This window comes from Daphnia magna, linkage group LG2 (assembly GCF_020631705.1).
Source record: "Daphnia magna isolate NIES linkage group LG2, ASM2063170v1.1, whole genome shotgun sequence".
In the NCBI taxonomy this organism is placed as follows: domain Eukaryota; kingdom Metazoa; phylum Arthropoda; class Branchiopoda; order Diplostraca; family Daphniidae; genus Daphnia; species Daphnia magna.
Window position 1 is genome coordinate 12,475,452 of NC_059183.1, and position 18,166 is coordinate 12,493,617.

Sequence of the window (18,166 nt, forward strand, 5' to 3'; positions counted from 1 at the left end):
GTTGTTTTCGTCGTATTTCAAATCCAAACACCAGCAGCCCATTACTGACGTCGTAAAACAAAATAAAATAAATAAAGAAAAAAAAACTCTTGTCTAATAATAGGACTGGGGTATTCAGATTTGAGTCTTTCAAGACTTGCAATCTAACGGAAGAGTGAGTAACGTCATCGAGGTCGGATGTACCAAAACAAGATAAGAACAGCATGAAACCCCACTAACCATTAAAACGAAACATTTTCCTTTTCGTGGCTTTCATTTTTTCTTTCTTTCTTATCTTGTTTATTTTGTATTTCAGTAGAAGTAGTGTAAGAAGAGTCTATACAAAAGAAAATCGACGTGTATATACGCGCGCACCAGAAAAAACATGGCCGATCCAAGGGAGAGGGGAAAAAATGTTTGAGATTAAGTAAATCGTGCACAACACACAAAAATCTGTCTTTTCTTTTTTTTTTAAGTAATAAGTAGAAAAAACACTCACCAAAAACAATATTAATGATAATCACTGAAAAAAAAAAAACACACACTTTTTTCTATTTTAAAATATTCTCTGGCAGGAAAACAAACTCAAGATCAAAATGTGTTCTTTAGCAGACGATCAAGAAAAGACAGAAAGAAAGAACAAAAATTACATGATGCGATATACTTGAACGCCACCTGATGACGATATACTTGGAATGGGGGGAGGGGGTAAACGGGAGATAATGCGATCTCTATCGGTCATGATAAATAATTGGTGGGGCTGAGTTGTTGTTTTGTGCCCACTTTTTCAGTGCCGTTTTGAATATTTGCTTCAATTTTTCAGGGTTTGGTTCGATGACCAGACTTCTGGGCTTTTTTCTTTCTCGCTGCTAACATGTCGTAGAACGGGTTGTGGCTTATGCTTTGCCTGTATAAATCGACCACACAAAAGACAACAGTTGAGTACAAAATGTTGGAAACGAAGTTTTATAAAAACGGGTTCTTTCGCTAAAAGAAAAAAAAAAAAAAAAACGATTTGTACCTAATGCATGCAATCCATTCGTCTTTCTCAGCTTGTTCGGCAGCGGACATTCGGTAGACAGTGTGCTTGCCCTCCACCACTTTCCCCTCGGAATCCGTTTTGCAGGCTTTTATTTTTTTGAAAAGAACCAAAAATATTTGAATTGTAGATACTCGTTTTTCTCAATGTTCTATTCGCATGCAATTGTGCGTTTGTACCTTTGATGAAATCGTTGCCTCCTGTGGCGTACAGCTCGAAACAGTTGGGCTTGTTCCTATCGGGCACTTCACGTACCTGACGGATTCACGAAAAAACATTTTTGTTAGTTTTCATGATAATGATGATTGACTGACACGATATAAATAGATTTGATTAAAAAAAAAGGGGAAAACATTCAAAACGTACCTGGATATTTTCTAAAGGTATAATTCCTCTCGGTTCTTTGTCGGTAGTGTATTCAAAATAGTATAAACAGTTGTCGTTCAAAATGAACCAGCGTCTCTTCCACGACTTGTACCGACCACCTTGTAAACGAAATAACGAGGTCAGAAACGAAGATTTGTATATTTTTGTTTTTTCGTTCCTAGCGCGAAAGAAATGTGTGCTTACCTTGTTTCCATAGCCATCCTTCACGGTCTGGGTTGAAGAATGTGTGCATCAGGTCGTTGCCGTCGTCCTCGGGTATTTTGAAAGGTTCAGCCTTGATACTATCGTAGATACTCTTAAAATTTTTAGAAAGGGAGAGTCAGACTCTGTTCGTCTCGAGATTGAAAAGAAACGGCGTTAGCGAAACACACTTACTTCTTGTATATCTCTCGGTATATCTTTGCCGTCGTTGATTCCGCGATTCATGGCAATGAATTTATCCAGTGTGGGTTTCTCTTTGACGCTCGGATTGTGCAAACTCGTATTGAGTATGATAACGGAAAACGACAAGACGTAGCAGGTATCTGTGATGCGAGAGATATTGAATCAGAAATTACGACACTAATCTCTATCGAAGCGATGAAGAAAGCAACAAATTAGAAACGTACCTGGATTGGAGAAAATGTTTGGATTAAGCTGACAGTAACGCTGAGCGAAGGTTTCCATCATTCTGTCAATCTTCTGCGCTTCTCCTGGCAGCCTAAAACTCCACAAAAATTGCCTATTGGGAGAGCGGGCCCCCAAAAAGAAGGAAGATTATTGTACTTTTCTCCTCGAATAAAAAAAAGCAAATGGCTTACCTTAATGCTTGTACGATGATGAGATCTGTAAAGTCATGCAGATCGACAAAAGCTTTCAAGACTTGCTCGTGGAAGGGACTTTTTTCGCCAAGGTAATCACCGATGGCCGTTTTACTTAGTCCCTCCCCCCTTTGGGAACCAGAAAAAAAAAAGGAGAGCACCGTTATTAGCGACAACTAACAACAAAGAAACAGTGTACAAAACGAGCTTATTATCAAGCCGAATTTTCTCCTCAGGATGTCGACCTTTGCCCTTCCCCAACACACAAAAAATAAGACTTTAAAACGTCTTGTAAAGATGGAAAAAAAGAAAACACATTTCGACTACACACGTGTGAATCACTACAGTAAAAAGCAAAAAGCAAAAAAAAAGGTGATTTACCTGTAGAGGAAAGCGGCAATGTCTTGAGGCGTGTTCTGCAAAAGTCCTTGTTGCAGCAGGAATTCAATGCCCTTTTTCGGATCCATATTGAACTTCTTCCTTCCGAGCGAAAGCTGTTTAGCTCGGGCTGCATTTTTACTGCAATCAAACAAAACACATCGAAACGATGATGTAACGTTTATCATTTTTTTTTATTCACCGACATACAAGTGGGAAGTTTAAAGACCCACAAAAAAATTGCTGATTCAAAGTTCAAACAGTCACTGTGTGCAAGTGGGCGTTATGCTGCAAGTCCCCAGATAAGATAAAATATGATTTTTTTTTTCCAACGTAGCACACAGGAAAAAGGATTTAGTGGCTCACAAGATTGGAATGCCCCCCTTTTTCTCCTTCTCCACGATCTATTTCTCATTTAAATTTCAAATTGTTTTTGCCTCATCTTCGTTCTTACCTGTCTTCTCCCGTATTGTCCAAACTCTCCATTTCTGCCGTAACTTCAGCGATTTCATCTTTGAGTTGCTGTAAAAATTTAAAAAAAAAAAGATAATCAAGAAATGAATCATGTGTACGGTGTAGATAAATTTCATAACGAGTCTCGGCCGCCGTTGGCCATTGTTTAGAAATAGACTAGCAGAGAGATAGTTAAAAAATACTAATAATAATAAATAAAAAGCCCAAAAAAATAAAATAAAAAAGAAGTAGATGAACAGCCTAGCGCACACGTTGAACGATCGCTACATGGCTTAATGACAGGCTCATCAGGGCGGAACAGCTAGGCGTAGGCACGAAACGAACCGTGCCAACATCCCAACAAAACAACAACAACAAACTCCCCTCTACATAGAAGCTGGCGCTTTTCCGACAGAGATAGAGAGATGACCCCAGTGAAAATAAACTCACTCCATTCCTTCGTCCGTTGATATCGCTATCCGAATGCGTATACCAGACGGTGGATCGTTTTTTACGACGATCCAGCGATGAGGTACTACTAGAATTGGTGTAAGCTCGTGATCGGCTCGTCACTGGCAACGGAGGCAGCAATCGACTTGCCACTCGGTTCGGTTGCGACGTCTGCAACCGCTTCCGGGGCAACGTGCAAAACTGTGAGACATTCTTGTTGTCGTCATCCAGTTGTTCTGCCACAACCGGAAGCGGAACTTGGACAACTACGATCGAACGATGAAGACTAGAATCCGGCGACTCTTCATCATTGGAAATGTCAACGGACGAATCGCTTTTCTTGGATCTTTGCAAGATCGTGCCAAGACGCCACCTCGTTTTCGGCGTCGTCGTGGACGATTGTGGTGATTTAGAAGAGTCTTCCAATCGCTCATTCAACATAACGGACGAGGTGGAATGAAGATTGACGTTCAACGTATGTAGGCTGGACAGTGATTTAGCACCGGTCATGGTCTTCGTACTATTGATAGTAGCACCATTTTTTGTTGGACTCAACTTGTCCGGAGTCGAGCAGAGACTTTTGTTTCGATTCCGTCGTAATGAACCAAACCAACCCATTTTGGCGGCCGCCTCCACTGGTGATGTCATCGTCATGGCGAAGCTAATCGACATACACACACACAACCAACACGACAGCAAAACAGAAACGGAGGCGATAACCAACAAAACACACGCACTTCAACTGACTCAAAAGGCACACACACACACACACACTTCTTTTTTGTTGTCCCCACCGTGTAACGGTTTTTTGTTTGTGTGTTGTTGAAATACGCAAAGGAGCGAGGAGAGAGAGCGCGAGAGCGCACACACCTCACACCCTTAGCTCTGCTGACTGACTGACTCCCAACCAAACATCTATAGCCCAGTCAGCTGATACCAGTGTAGAGGTTAGAAAAATAAAACTAGCTACTCTCCCCTAAAGGGACAAGGGGAAAAAGCCAACAAATAAAAAAAAAGGGCGGAGACCTTTTTTTTTTTCACTTGGCGCAGGGCCGTGTGGGCGTTGCACTGGGCATCGTGTCGCTATCTTCATGACGTCACGGTCCTGTGCTTCGCTGTGGTCATGAAAGGGAGATGAAAATTGTGAACTGTGGCAAAGCGAGCCAAACATTAAAAAAACAGGAATGATGATGATAATATAGAAAGAAAAAGAGAATAACAAAAAAACGTGACTGGGCATCCGCAAATGCGACGTTTTTAAAAATTATTTTTATAGACGGCTCGTGAATCACGCTGCTCTCTTTTCAAGAGGCTCTCTAATGTCGTCTCGGCACACACAAATGTCTCCTTAAATTTTTTTTTTCCATCAGTTCCCTCCTCCCGCCTATCCTTAAACAAAAACAAACAAAAATCTTAACCTGAGCCGCAAGTTTTTGATTCGCTCGTTATTCAAGTCGGCCATAGATCGGCATGTGGGGGGGCCACATTACGAAGAAAAGAAAAAAAAAAAAAAAGGCATTTATATGCACAAACAATAACAACGACGACGGAAGACGACGTTCTCTATGTGGTTCCTGTTTTGTGCATGTGTGCAAGACAAAAGAAGCAGCGCACAGGAGAGCAGTTGCGTGCGGACCGGTTTTCCCAGGGACCTGACTTCCCAACCGCCCAAGGGTCGGTCGCAGGGGTATAGCCGAGGACCAAGTTCGGGTTGCTTGATATTATTCTGCTCACGCAGTGATGCAATCCTTTCCATTTTCTTCTTCTTCTTCTTCTTTTCTCCTTCTTTTTAAATCTGCTCGGAGCAACGTTCAAAGAAGAGGCAAAACATAGGGGAGGAGGGCAAAGCTGTTGCTGCTATGCAAGGAGAGAGAAAATATGAGAGCTTTCTGATCCAAGACGCGTGATAATACAAAAACTGCCGACCCCAATGGGCAAAAAGTTGTTTGTTTGTTCCAGTCGCTGAATATGTAGTTTGTCGTCGCCGTCCCAATTAATGAAATGAGTCCAAATGTGACTACATTTTCATGGATTCCGACTCTCTCTCCTGTCATTGTACGACCTTTTTTCTTTTTTTCTTCGTCCGTCTTAATCAAGGCTAATTCGGATGCCAAAAAAAAAACCGACATTTTTTCTTTCTCTTCGATCTTTTTGCTAGTCGATTTTTTCCCCCTTCCAGAATGACATTTAGAAAAGAAAGAAAAAACGAATTGAGAAAATGAGGAGGAAGCCAACAGTTAGGCGAGAGAAAATAGATGTGGCGTCGTCTGCGGTTTGACAGAATTAGAAACCGGGTGGAGAGGCGCAAATAGTGTGACTCTCCGGTTCGTCCGTTCGCTTCGCTTCATTTGTCAAGAATGCACTGGAGGGACAAGAATAACACTTCACTTTGAATAACGATCAAACGCAAAGCGGAATTTACAATCAAAAATCAAAAAGAAACAGTCAGTCGGGATGGGAAACGAATGGATAGTTAGAACCAGGGTATTCATTCTCTCCTTCTCAAAGACGCTGTCAAAGCACACACACACACGCACAAAATTGAAAGGGAAGGATTGGTATGTAAGGCCTTGTTCGCATCTCGCAAGAAGATGGGGAATAATAAATTTCACTATTGCGAGATGGCCAGGTGAGAAGGCGGAGGAAAATCCTCTGTATGACGAAAGAGACCGCACCGTTGTGGTAGCTCTGGGGGTAGATATGGTAAACACGCTGATGAATTCCATAAGCAGAATCCCCCCCCCCTTTTATTTTGCAAAAGAATATTAAACGACGAGAAATCGTCAAACAATCGCAGACGATGAGGTCAGATTTTTTTTTCTTTTTCGCTGGAAAGTTATGACGATTAAAGTGGAAACAAATTTATTCCCTTCGGTTTCTGGTCTACGTGTAGGTCAAGGGCCCACTAGAAAGACACACACAAAAATGTGCAGAAGACAGCATTTCTTCAAGTACGGCTACCATATTACTCAGCTATATCCCACTTGGGATCGATTTTTAAAAAAGAGATAGCCCACTTGACTTTTTAGAGTCCTCTTCTTTTTGCCCCCATGCAAGACTATTGTTCTTTAATTGTTTTCTGTTCCAAGAACACAAAGGGGGAAAAAGGGGGGGCGAAACCACAGCAACAAGGTAGGTGGTTTTCGTAAAAGCAAATAAAGGGTCCATTTCTAACCGACGTCTTCCCAACAAAACAAAACAAAAAAAACCATCTCAAACTCATCTAACTGTAAAAACAAAAAAAAAATGTGGGCACGTTTCAAGATAGAAAAAAAAAAAGAAACAACAACTGGAGGATCAGCATGCGAGAATAGATATAATCTGGGATAATTATTTTCATTCAATTTTATTAGTGCATCGTTCGCCATCCGTTCTTTTTCGGGGTTAGCATTGGGTGGTTTGTTTGGTTGTTGTTCGTTTACTGCGGCGCGGATGAGGTCGCCCTGACGATAAGATTAGAACCGACATTCGGGTTGTTTGTGTGTCTATGTTTTGTGACTGCCTAGCGACTTGGGCTTCGTGTTTGCACGTTTTAAGCAACTTATAATAATATATGGGGCCTTTTCTTCCTTCTTTTTGTTTGAGATGGAAGAGACTTAGAAAGCGGATATGACCATTTGGACGTTGACAAAAACACACACAACCATAGTCACAAATAGAAAGACACACACACACACACATACGCACAGTGTGTGGGATGAGAGGAGGGCGAGCATCAAAAATCCATTAAGAGCTCTTCCGACTTTGGGTTCGTTCGTTATTTTGTTTCGTTCAGTTCAGTCTGCATCCCAAAAAAGCTTTTCCTTCTTCTTCTTCTTTTTTTTACTTAAAATATTTTTCTCTGTCTCTTTTTAACGTTTCCTACTTCTTTTAATTTCAAGACTTGCTCCTCTGACTTGGAAAAATTCTTAGGACGCACAGCCCACAGCTGCGCGTGCTTGTATACATTTTTTTTGTTTTCTGTTCGCCATTCACACTTCCTTGCATCACGCTTTGATTTTATTATTTATAGTTTTCTCCCTTTTATGACAGCTAGTCGGCGACCAAGAGGAAACAAACGTCTCTGATTTCATGGACCCACGGTTCAGCATCAGAAGAAAATAAAAGGCGAAAACAAAAAAAAAAAAAAAAGTTGTGCAGCAAACGCCACCTAGTGGACGATTTGTGAAACCGTTACTGGTAGTCACACTTGCTGCCATCTTGTGGCCAAAAAGCAAACGAGATAAGACAAATCTGGTACAACAAATCTGATGAGGAAAGAATCTGAAAATTCAAGATATAGAAAAAGAAGAAGAGGGGAAAAAAAATTCCTTTTCTGAATTGTGGTGGGTCACATTCTTGCATAATGGACAACCGAGGGGGGGGAAAAGATAAAAGGAATAGGGAAAAAAGCGGAGTGGGGGTTGTTCTTCCCTTTTCTCTTCTCTTTTACTACCAACTACTACTATTATTATGGAAATAAACCATTATGCGACTATGAAAAGCCGACGAAAAAGATCTTAGTTAAACGATCATTAATACACTCGATTCCCACGCCGCCGCGCATAATAGGAGCCTCGAAATACTAAACACTTCACACCCAACCAATAAGAAAGAAAAGAAAAGAAGAAAAAAATCCGGGCAAACATAATTCATAAAGTAAAGCATGGCATTTTTCTACTTTATTTTATTCAAATCTACTTTGTACTAAAAGCTATGTGTTTCCGCCTTTTTTTTTCTTTTCTTTCTAAATTCTAAATAGCGACGACACAACAAAAAATGCTGTAGAATGCAGAAGGATTAAATACCTGTATTTCGTTTAGTAACTCCGTTTTACGGCGTCGTATCTCGACAAGCAGCTGTTGTTCTGCTGGCGTCAGATCTAAAAAGAAAAAAAAAGAAAAAACGGACAGAAAAAATAAAAAAAAAATGAATATTAATTCAAAATTCAACGAACGAATACGATATCACAAAATTACAACGGACCCCCCAAACCGAGCAGAAGCGCAAGAACTAAGTATAATGATGAATTGACGTGTCGCTCGGCCGTTGACAAAAGGGGAACAACGAGCGTCGTGTTTATAATGATGAACAACAACCCCTCCCTTTCTCTCTTTACTTCTGGCAAATCGTAATTATCGTCTGTGTTGTTTACGTTCTCTTATCACACACACACACACACACACACACAAAGTAAGCAGCTGATGAGTTCGAAGCGAGCGTATCATTATGGCGATCATTATGTTTGTGTTCGGTATATTCTCATAACGACAGAGCGTGATCGTGAGAACCCCAATAGTATACATACACTACAGTGCTACTACCCCACCAAGGAGGCTATTATTCATTGACTATTTATTAATCTACTAGTTAGAGAGTTCCTCTCTTTCGCTCTGGGCCAAAACGGAAGCAGGTGGTCGCGGTCGGAAAGAATAATCATAAAATGAAAAGACATGAAAATAGCTCTTTCTCTCAGTCTCTGGGTTTCCATATGGACTCGAAACATACCAACCTGACCTGGCCTCTCTGCTCGCCAGAGGAGAAAATAAACGTGTCAACCCAAAAGGCCAGACGTTCACCGATGGAACATTTTTCGTTTGTTTTTTTGTTCTTTTTTTTTTTTTTTGAGGGGTAAAAACAACACCAAAATAGGAAGAAAAAAAAAAACAGGTTTTAGCTGAAAGGGCCAGTTGGATACAAGTCTAGTAATTTGACTAGATACGGAAGCGATGCTTTCTCCCCCACTTCTCTTTCCGGAATGAAACATCATCAGCTGTTACTGCTGCGGGGTGCGTTAAGTTTCTTTTTCGACTTTGTGTGTATGCACATCTTGACAAAACATTTCGAAGCCTTGGAAGAAGCAAAAGAGAAAAAGGAAAATATAAAAAATAAAAAATAAAATAAAATAAAAAATAAGCGAGACGAGTGTGAAACAAAAGCCGATGTTGCGGGTGTCAATTCGGTGGAGGAACGCCAAAAGCAGCGTGGGACTGGAAGTGGAAAGAAGGGGGGGGGGATCCTTCCATGGCGCCATCCAGTCACAAAAGTCACACAGGACGCAGACGGAATCCATGAAATGAAAAAAATCTTGACCGGATTCTTGCTCTTGTGAAATGTGAGAATCAAAAGCAGTGTTTCGGAAAATTGTGTTGTTCTAAAGATAAATGTTGATTCGTTTAGTTTGAAACTAAAAAAATAATTTTGGATGGTATTCTAGTCTCGAGCATCATTGTCACTAATTTCAATTCGAAAACTTGGGGAATTGATTTTAATTGGAAGTGGCATTCCAGCAAGGGCAATTGACATTCAGCCCACCAACTAAGAGCTACAAGTTTCCTTCGATTGTCACTCGTCCGGTTGGACAACATTTCATCGGGTGGAGTCGTTAAACGAACTTTAAAAGGAGCTGTGCCTGTTGATGGGGACATCTAAAACTGACAGAAGCTTCAACCGAAAAAGGGAACGACGAACATAACAATCAACAGACAAGATAACAAAGACTCAAACGAAACAAGATAAAAAAAGAAACTAAAAAAAGAAACACAGGGCGTTCCCTTTATCTTGCGCCTTCCCGGATAAAATAAAATGATTTCCGCTTCGTTTAATTCGTCATAAACGAATGGGAAAAAAAAAAATAATAATAAAAATAAAATAAAATAGTAAACACCCGGAATTCACACCTCGACGGTCTCACGTCTAAATCTACACGAGACGATGATTAGAGGACGATTTTCAACCGAGTAGCGACGGCAAACGGGACCTGCCATCATCATCCGCAAGACAAAAGGTCTGATGGAGGGCTGACACACGGCGCACGTTCACGCTTGAGCAAGCCACCAAGGTCACTCGTCCCGCAGGCGGTCCTCCTCATCGCAACACTCAATCACTCGATAATGCGCATCTCGTACAGATAAAGCAAGGGAAATAAAATAAAATAATTTTTTAAAAAAACTGAACGTGTTATAACTGAAGGGAAACGGAATAGAAACATCAAAAGGGAGGAGGAGGAAGGCAAAGAGGCAGGTTCGGATTAGAACGTGCAAAATAGCACCCATACATAGTCGTCTGCATAATTATAATAATAGAAAGTTGTACGAAGAAAAAGAGAGAAGAGAAAAAAAAACAGAGAGGTATAAAGAACATGTTTTGTGCCCTGTAAATAACGAGTATAAAATCGAACGTAACCATCTATCTGGCTCTCAACGCATGAGCTAAAAGGCGTTATCCAAAAGATGTGCTGTAAGGTTCAAGGACTCATCCGTCTCACCTTTCTATCGCCCTTCGTCGCTCACGTTTCATAATATCATCGTCGTGGCATCTTTTCTTACGTTCCACTACTTCTTTCTTTTACGCTCTTTTGACTCCCTCCACCTCCCCCCCCAGAAGAAAATGATTCGAAGATCACGGTGAAAAACAAAACAAAAAAGAAAAATGCGCACGACCGCGGCCTCAAAACGAAAAAAGTTTTTTTTTCTTTTTAAGGCAAAAAGAAAAGGAAATAAATAAAGGGAAACGAGACACAAAACTGGCAGCGCGAAACGCCTCGGTATTGTATATCTATTGGGGTCGATGCTAATCTCTATCGTTGAAATTATCTCTCTCCCCCCCCTCCCTTCGATACACACAATCTTATTTTCCCGTTGCAGTTATTTTAGTAAGTACCAAACGCTGTGTTGCGTACACACCAAAGTACACACACACACACAGAGTGAATCGAAAATATTTACGGTTACAGTAGTAGTACAGTTTAGATTGTCACCATTCCGTCACGACCGTTGCTTTAGCAGATGATCACTCAACCGGCATTCCAACGAAAAATGCCAAGAGTGTCATAATCCCCTTCTCGGTCTTCTACAAACACCACAACTACTAGTCTATATAACTACATTCCCATTGAAAAATCTACGTATAATCTCCTCTTTTTTTTTTAAAACATTTTCTCTCTATCTCTTGTAGACGGAAAGCAACCCTCTTTATAGACCGCAAGGATTCAATGAACCGCGTCAAACTCCAACCCCCTCTCGCTCACACAAACTTTCCGATTTTCGATCCAATATTTTCGACCCGAAAATCCTACGAACCCTATTGTGGTGTCGTTTTCCATAAATAATTACGATACTCGGGTAGAATGAGAACTCTCGAAAAATATAAAATAAAAAACCGAGTGGGTTACACACACAAATAGTTGGGAGAGCGGAGAAAAGAAAGAAATATGTCAATAGAAAAAAGAACTTGTCCAGGTGGAGACAAGGACGAGCCGTCCGTTTGCAGATGGTCAAGAGACGGGCCATTCATCACATCGTTGAAGGGCTTTCGAAAGTAAAACGAAGAAAGTCTTGTACACACGCAGACGAGTAAAACCTGTCCATTTAATTTTTTTTTTCTTTCTTTTTACACGGTTCCAAAATAGACGAGAGAGAAAAGACAAGAAAAGGTAAATTCGAGGGGGGTTCTACAGTGGTAAGCTGAGTGTCCATGTCCTGGGCGCTGTCGGTGGACTTGGGTTTGCAGCAAACAACAAGGACCACACCTGGCTTAACGTCAACCCAATTTGTAACGGCCTCCATTCAAAGATGAGCAAAGAAAAAGGAAAAAAAATAATAAACTGGAACATATTCAAGTATATTTTTATTCCCCCCCTCTATTCAAAATGATGAACAACGCGGTTAGTGCACAACTACACTGCCAACAATGTCCCGAGAGAAGCCATGGTGGACAACCGCACCTAACACACACACACGCTCTCAGCCGTGTTTGTGTGTGTGTGTGGCTGTTTGTAAATTTGTCCGTTCCATCCCTGGGAAAAACGAGGCCGACCGAAATGCTCATCATTTGCTTTTTTTTTTTTCGAAAAGAAAGAAAAGAATGAATAAAAGAATGACGGGAAAAATAGGAGGAGAGGGGCACCGGAACAAGTACTTTTTTTTTTCTCCTTAAACGGTGTCTGTATTTTTGGATGAGCTCATCCAATGCCTTTTTACTCAATGCCGTGAGATAGCGAGAGACCTGCTGCTGCCGTTTGGCGGCATTTTGGGGACCTTTTAATGACAAGCGCTACCGTTTGATGATTGTCCATTGATGGCCCATCAGCCGTAATGTCTTCTATATATCTCCTTTTTTCCCATCCCTCTCTCTCTACCTCTCTCGATTTCTATACACAATAACCTTTTTTTTTTAAAATACATATTATATATATTCATGGGGGTGGTGGATATCAAAGAGATTGACCATTGCACCGTGTTTTTCCACCATAAATGGTGTAACCGGTCCTTTAAAAAGATATCGCCCCCATGTTACTGCGTACAACCTAAAGCATCTTTATTTTTTTAAGATTTACGGATCGGCATTCCACAGCAACAAAAAGAAAAAGAAGATGAAGTGGATGATGATGATCCACCAGCTAGCTACCGAGTTCTTATGAAAATAAAAAAATAAACCAACACAAAAACAAGCATCTCAAAAAGAGACTGGACTACATTATCCCCCTCCTTTTCTCTTTCTGGCTGCGAGACGATGATGCCAGGTAGCATCTTCAACACAACACTCACACTTGTTGATGAGATTTTCCAACTGGGTCCCGGTAGCCGCCTGTAATCCGTTGACGACGGCCATGGTCTGAATTCCAATAAGATGTTTTTGTTTGTTGTTTTGCGGGTCCTTCTTCCCGATGAAAGAGAATCGGAAGGGGGGAACTTGAAACCAGGGCAAATAACTCTTTTTCCCTTCTTCCCGATCTTCTTATCAAAAATTGCCGAACTCGAAACAAACAAACACACAAACACAATGAACTTCCAAAAGGGAGAGGGGAATCACAATGTTCAACAGACAACTGCCACTTCTTTAGCTATATAAATTTTTTTTTTCTTTTCTTCCTTTCTTCTTCTCTGTAGCACAAAACCAGATGCACAGAACAACCGGAGAGTGTATACACGACTGTTCCACCTGAGCGTTGGACACTGACTGGTGTCTGCCAGTGGGCTCCTATACTACCCCCACTATCAGCGAACTCCGGAACCCCATAGCTCCATGTGTACTATTACTACCACCACCACTACTACTATGCGTATACTACGCTCCCTTCTCTCTCTCTCGTTTCACCTCAACAACAACACACACAAAAAGAGAGAGAGAAAGAGCATCTTTTTACTCCCACCCTCTTCACCCCCTAACTATAGTAGTTTTAGATTCCCTTCCTTTCGGACGCTAGCCATCCGTTAGCCAGTCAGCATCGTCCATCATTTCAAGTCCACGAAAGAGGAGTTGCATTATTGATTCTTACATCCGAAGAGGATGGAAGAAGAAAAAAACAAAATGGGAAAACCGAAATGCAAAGATTTTTGAATAATCTTTCGAGTTTTGTGCGGTTGTTCATAGTATAGCTCTCTGCGGGGAGAAACAAAACCAATCAGCATATATGGGCGGTCGGTATGAAGGTGAGCTTGCAGTTTGGGTCGTGCGGGATGATGGATGTACGCACGGCGCCGGAAGGTAGACTCAGGTGGGGTACAAAAATAAAAGGCGAAAACAACATTGAATCAACAATAAAAAATCTAACGTGTCGTTTTTCCATTTGAGAGAAGAAGAAAAAACTGGGAAAAGACAAGGCACGCTTAACACATCAAGGTATCGAGGGCCGTGAAAAATGCCTTTGGGTTATGTGATCTTTAAAGGCTTTCGAAAAACCTGTATTCTCCCTTTTCTCCGTGTATCTTTTCTAGTTCTCCCCCCCTTTTTTCCCTTTGGAGGGCCCGGAAGGCTTGTGCGGAATGAGGGACATTTAAGAGCGGATGAGCTTCGACGCAAGAGAGAGAGGGTTCAGGTTCGGATTCGCTCTCGGCCTTCTTTTTCTTTAGTTTATGTATTTTCTTTTCTTTTAAGGGTTAAAAGGTGAACAGTGGAAAACCAGTGGGGGGAACAGCCCGGCATTTCCGTTCCCATCTCATTACCCCAATGTTCTTGTTGTTCTTTTTCGTTTTCTTTTATTATCGTTCTTTCTCTTTCATCTGTGCGTCGATCGGAGCATATCTGGCTGCCTTAAGGGTACCCCGTTGCGGTTGGTATCGTGTTTCAACACCCAGCCAACCAGCAAAGTCCAGCTTTTGGTCGAATCCAAAAGACACGTTCAATAGCCTGGAACGTCTGCAGAGCATTTTTACCAGGAGCTGGGAAGAAGAACAGCTTGGTACATAAATAACAGCAAACACTCCTGGTGAGCAATGACCATCAAGTCAAAACAGTAACGAAGGCAAAATAGCCTACAGTGTACCACCTTCATCAACCGAGAGGATATTTTTGAAAACCTATAACCACTCATGTGTGGTTTACTGAAAAGCAGAGCCTCTGCTGAGAGAACAGACTGGGGAAAAAGCCAATGACAGTTTGTGAAGTGTGCTTTGTTCGCAGAACGATCCTATATGATGAAAAAGTCAAACAACAGAAGACCAATCTCACCCTAACACCTCTACTTGAAATCCTGTCATTATTTAATAACTAAGCAATGAAGAAACCTCACTAACACAATCAAGTGTGCAGATATGTGACATGATACGAGTTGCATCTTCGTCCTCGTTTTCTCAGAGAACCACGTACACCTTATTCGTCTTTAGATCTCTTACCTGCAATTTTGAATATCTCGGCAGAAGACACCGTCTGGGTCTGCATGATAGCAACAATGACGAAGCCTCGATCGTTGATTAAACTGATGTGAAGACAATGCACTTATCTGTGGATTAATAACTCAAAAGAAATTGTGGCAGATTGTTTGGACCGTTTATCGTCAACAATAGGACGCCATTGTTCAGGTACGGCCAACGCTACCTAGTGGAAAATTGTTACAACTCGGTGTTAGTTTACTGTTCTTTGCCATTGCCAATGGAAAAAAACAAAAAAACAGATTTGGTACGTAATTCCCGTCTCGACATGAAATCCCGATTGCATTCATTTATTTAAAATTCCAACTTTATCTATATACAACCGTACTGGTTTTTAACAACTTACTGCTTATTTACAAAGAATCTAATTCCAGAAATATAGCTGAAATTACAATCGAATTTTTTTCAAGCCCTTATCTTTTTGTTTCTACAATTTGGACCAAAAGGTATTTAGTAACTTTCCCAGCTGAAATAAAAACTCGACAGCCTTGTTATATGGGCCGATTTTAGCTGCATCCGCTGCGTAATCGGGACACGTTCCAAAACGCCGTTTCTGATGCACTATAGCTTCAAAGATTTAGGTCACATTTTTGGTTTTTCAAAGTGAACTCTGGTTGAAGACTAACGTGTATTTAAGCAACTTTAGACTAATGCATTATCTGTCACACAGAAGCAAGTTTTAATTCAAACTGAGGAATGTGTAGTGGTATAATGCAATCAAATGACATTTAAAGAAGGTAGAAACATTCCAAAATAAAAATAAAATAAAAAAAAATAAACTGTAAGGTTCCACAAGAAAATGAATGCTTTGTTGATGAAAAAGATCAGTTGTAGGAGCGAGAAAGAACTCGAGGAAGAACAGAAAAGGAATACAAATAATGTGTCACCTTGCTTGACAGCAGCAGCGACTTGAGGCGAAGGGAAAAATTGAGACGCCCACTGGGATCCGTAATGAGCGTCTGACAACAAGGCTTCAACATTTTTTTTAGTCCGGACCTACAATAAAATGGGAATTAATTTTCCGACTGCCTACCATGACGAAGCCAGCTTTCTTATAATTCTTTTTGTTTGTTTCGAGGCTCGACGAATTGCAGTTAATCAATAACAATTTGGATCAAAAGGTCACCTGCAATTGAATCAATTTTCCCAGCTTTTTGACAGTCCGAAGCGATTGATTGTGCCTGTGCGATTGTGTACGTGCCCTCTCACTCACTCTCTTTTTCTGGATGCGAACAACACAAAAGCAAATCACGAATTCTTCCCTTCCCTCGAATCACTGGACCACCCTCATTTATCTGCCCGTTAAAGGCAAAATGGAGAAAATCCGTGTGCATTGTTGTTCTTTTTATTTATTTTTTTTTTGCTTTGTCATCTGAGATGCACCCCAGCCCAAGCGACACTTACCTGTCCCGGTTTCGCTACACCATGTAGGGGGGCAAGTGGATAACCATTAACTCGCTTCATGAAGTGAAACCACTTACCTGAAATACGATGAAGCTACCTCATCTTAGATGACTTTTTGACTTCGTACTGCTGCTCCATCTCCTACACGTAATAGCTATATGATCCCTCCACCATTCTCCTTTAAACCTGACATTACAAAACAAAAACGGATTTTAAATAAACTAGTGTTAATCAAGACATGGGAAATATCAGTGCCTACCGTTGTGTGCTGAGCGATCACGATCACGAGGTCTATCCTCTCGTTTTCTGTCTCGATGATCTCTGCTGTGCCTGCATAATGAGCAACATTTTGTTAAGAAATTAACATTACTGTACACTGATAACAAATTTACTAACCCACGATCTTTGTCTCGGTGGCGTTCGTGTTCTCCCCGATGACGATCACTTTTATCGCTACGATCTCGGCGATCGCCGTGATGGTTTGATGACCGATGTCTTGGAGAGCGGGAACGGCTGCGCCTACGGCTACTACCTTCACGGTCTTTTCCAGGTTGGCGACGTGAATCGTCATCATGACGCCTTCCGCGGCGATCTTCGGCTTCTTTCTGGCGTTGCATTTCTCTATCTTGACGAGCCTTTTCTCGACTCTCCTGAGGAAGGTATAAACCATAAATTATAAACTTAATATTGAGATTCACTTTCTTCTTGTCATTGTTACTACCGTGATTTCATCTACTGCCGATCGCAATTTTTGGTAACCCACATGCTGTTTTCCTTGCATGTGATCATCAAGGCGAGCTGGAGCATCACCAACAATTAGAAAAGCTCCACATACTTTGCAGACTTCCATTTGCTTTTCTAACATCAATTCAGTTGCCTAGATAAATAAACAAAAACAAATGAGGATACAAGCGCACATACATAATTCATCACACTTACAAACGAGAGGCCTTCTCCTTTCTTTAGAGCTTCTCGTTCACTTTTAAATTGGTCACTAAGTTTTAATAAGCCTTGTGCTTGTTCAATGTTTCCTTCAAAACCTAGACGTTCAGCTTCTTTAACCAGGTGACTTATCTTATCAGTTAACAAAGCAATTTGTTCTTCAGCTTTAGTTTTAGGATTAGCACCAGCTTCTTGTTTTGCTAGCTGTGATTGGGCAAGTCTTTGTTCACCCTTTTGGATTTTACGCTCAACTTCATTCAGCATAGATCGACAGTATTTGAGAAACTCATCTTCAAACTTTGTCTTTGTATATGATGGTGCCTCGTTCAAGTATTTCTGTCGCACAGCTTCATCGTGAAGGTTGGGGCATGGGCCTAAATCTGCTTTCGTGTTATGGAACAAATCGTGTGGACAAAACCGAACCATGTAGTACCTACAAACCTAGTAAAAACAAGCTATAGTTTAACGACCAAATGCGTACCAATGAAATTTTTATTTTTACCTCAGCGTCATTATAAGATAATTCTTTCGTTCGATCTGTTGGAAGGGCATTTCGATTCCTTCCCATTAACTCATCGAGCAGTTGCGCAGCCATGGAAGCCATTTTTACGTTTTACTGAATGTTCACTTAGATGACCAAATAGGCGTTGCCAAATCCTACTTATTATTTCACACAGAAAAAGAAAAAAAAAAGGAAAAAATAA

The 18,166-nt window shown here is 40.9% G+C and overlaps 2 protein-coding genes across 7 annotated transcripts; both read right to left on the reverse strand.

Moving 5' to 3' along the window:
* Window positions 1-319: 319 nt before the first annotated feature.
* Window positions 320-15,271, reverse strand: LOC116917275 (cytohesin-1). 4 transcript variants are annotated; one of them, XM_032922711.2, is made up of 12 exons: window positions 15,081-15,271; window positions 8,274-8,347; window positions 3,038-3,105; window positions 2,587-2,724; window positions 2,206-2,334; window positions 2,014-2,126; window positions 1,781-1,929; window positions 1,589-1,700; window positions 1,385-1,503; window positions 1,198-1,273; window positions 1,001-1,106; window positions 320-886 (listed from the first exon to the last, which is right to left on the reverse strand). In XM_032922711.2, exons 1-12 carry the CDS (start codon window positions 15,124-15,126, stop codon window positions 799-801), a joined length of 1,218 nt encoding a protein of 405 aa, XP_032778602.1. In that variant the 5' UTR covers window positions 15,127-15,271; the 3' UTR covers window positions 320-798. The 4 variants fall into 4 exon arrangements, with proteins under 4 accessions (XP_032778602.1, XP_032778601.1, XP_032778603.1 ...); XM_032922710.2 differs by lacking the exon at window positions 15,081-15,271 and adding an exon at window positions 13,014-13,420; XM_032922712.2 differs by lacking the exon at window positions 15,081-15,271 and adding an exon at window positions 10,146-10,195.
* Window positions 4,013-18,125, reverse strand: LOC116917292 (luc7-like protein 3). Of its 3 annotated transcripts, XR_004391067.2 has the most exons (7): window positions 17,965-18,125; window positions 17,460-17,903; window positions 17,242-17,397; window positions 16,917-17,170; window positions 16,780-16,850; window positions 16,598-16,706; window positions 15,726-16,112 (listed from the first exon to the last, which is right to left on the reverse strand). XR_004391067.2 is itself a non-coding variant. In XM_032922745.2 (6 exons), the coding sequence occupies exons 1-6, from the start codon at window positions 18,064-18,066 to the stop codon at window positions 16,675-16,677; spliced, it is 1,059 nt and encodes a 352-aa protein (XP_032778636.2). In that variant the 5' UTR covers window positions 18,067-18,125; the 3' UTR covers window positions 15,726-16,674. The 3 variants fall into 3 exon arrangements, 2 of the variants coding, with proteins under 2 accessions (XP_032778637.2, XP_032778636.2); XM_032922745.2 differs by having other exon boundaries at window positions 15,726-16,706; XM_032922746.2 differs by lacking the exons at window positions 15,726-16,112; window positions 16,598-16,706; window positions 16,780-16,850 and adding an exon at window positions 4,013-7,228 and having other exon boundaries at window positions 17,167-17,170.
* Between the last annotated feature and the right edge of the window lie 41 nt (window positions 18,126-18,166).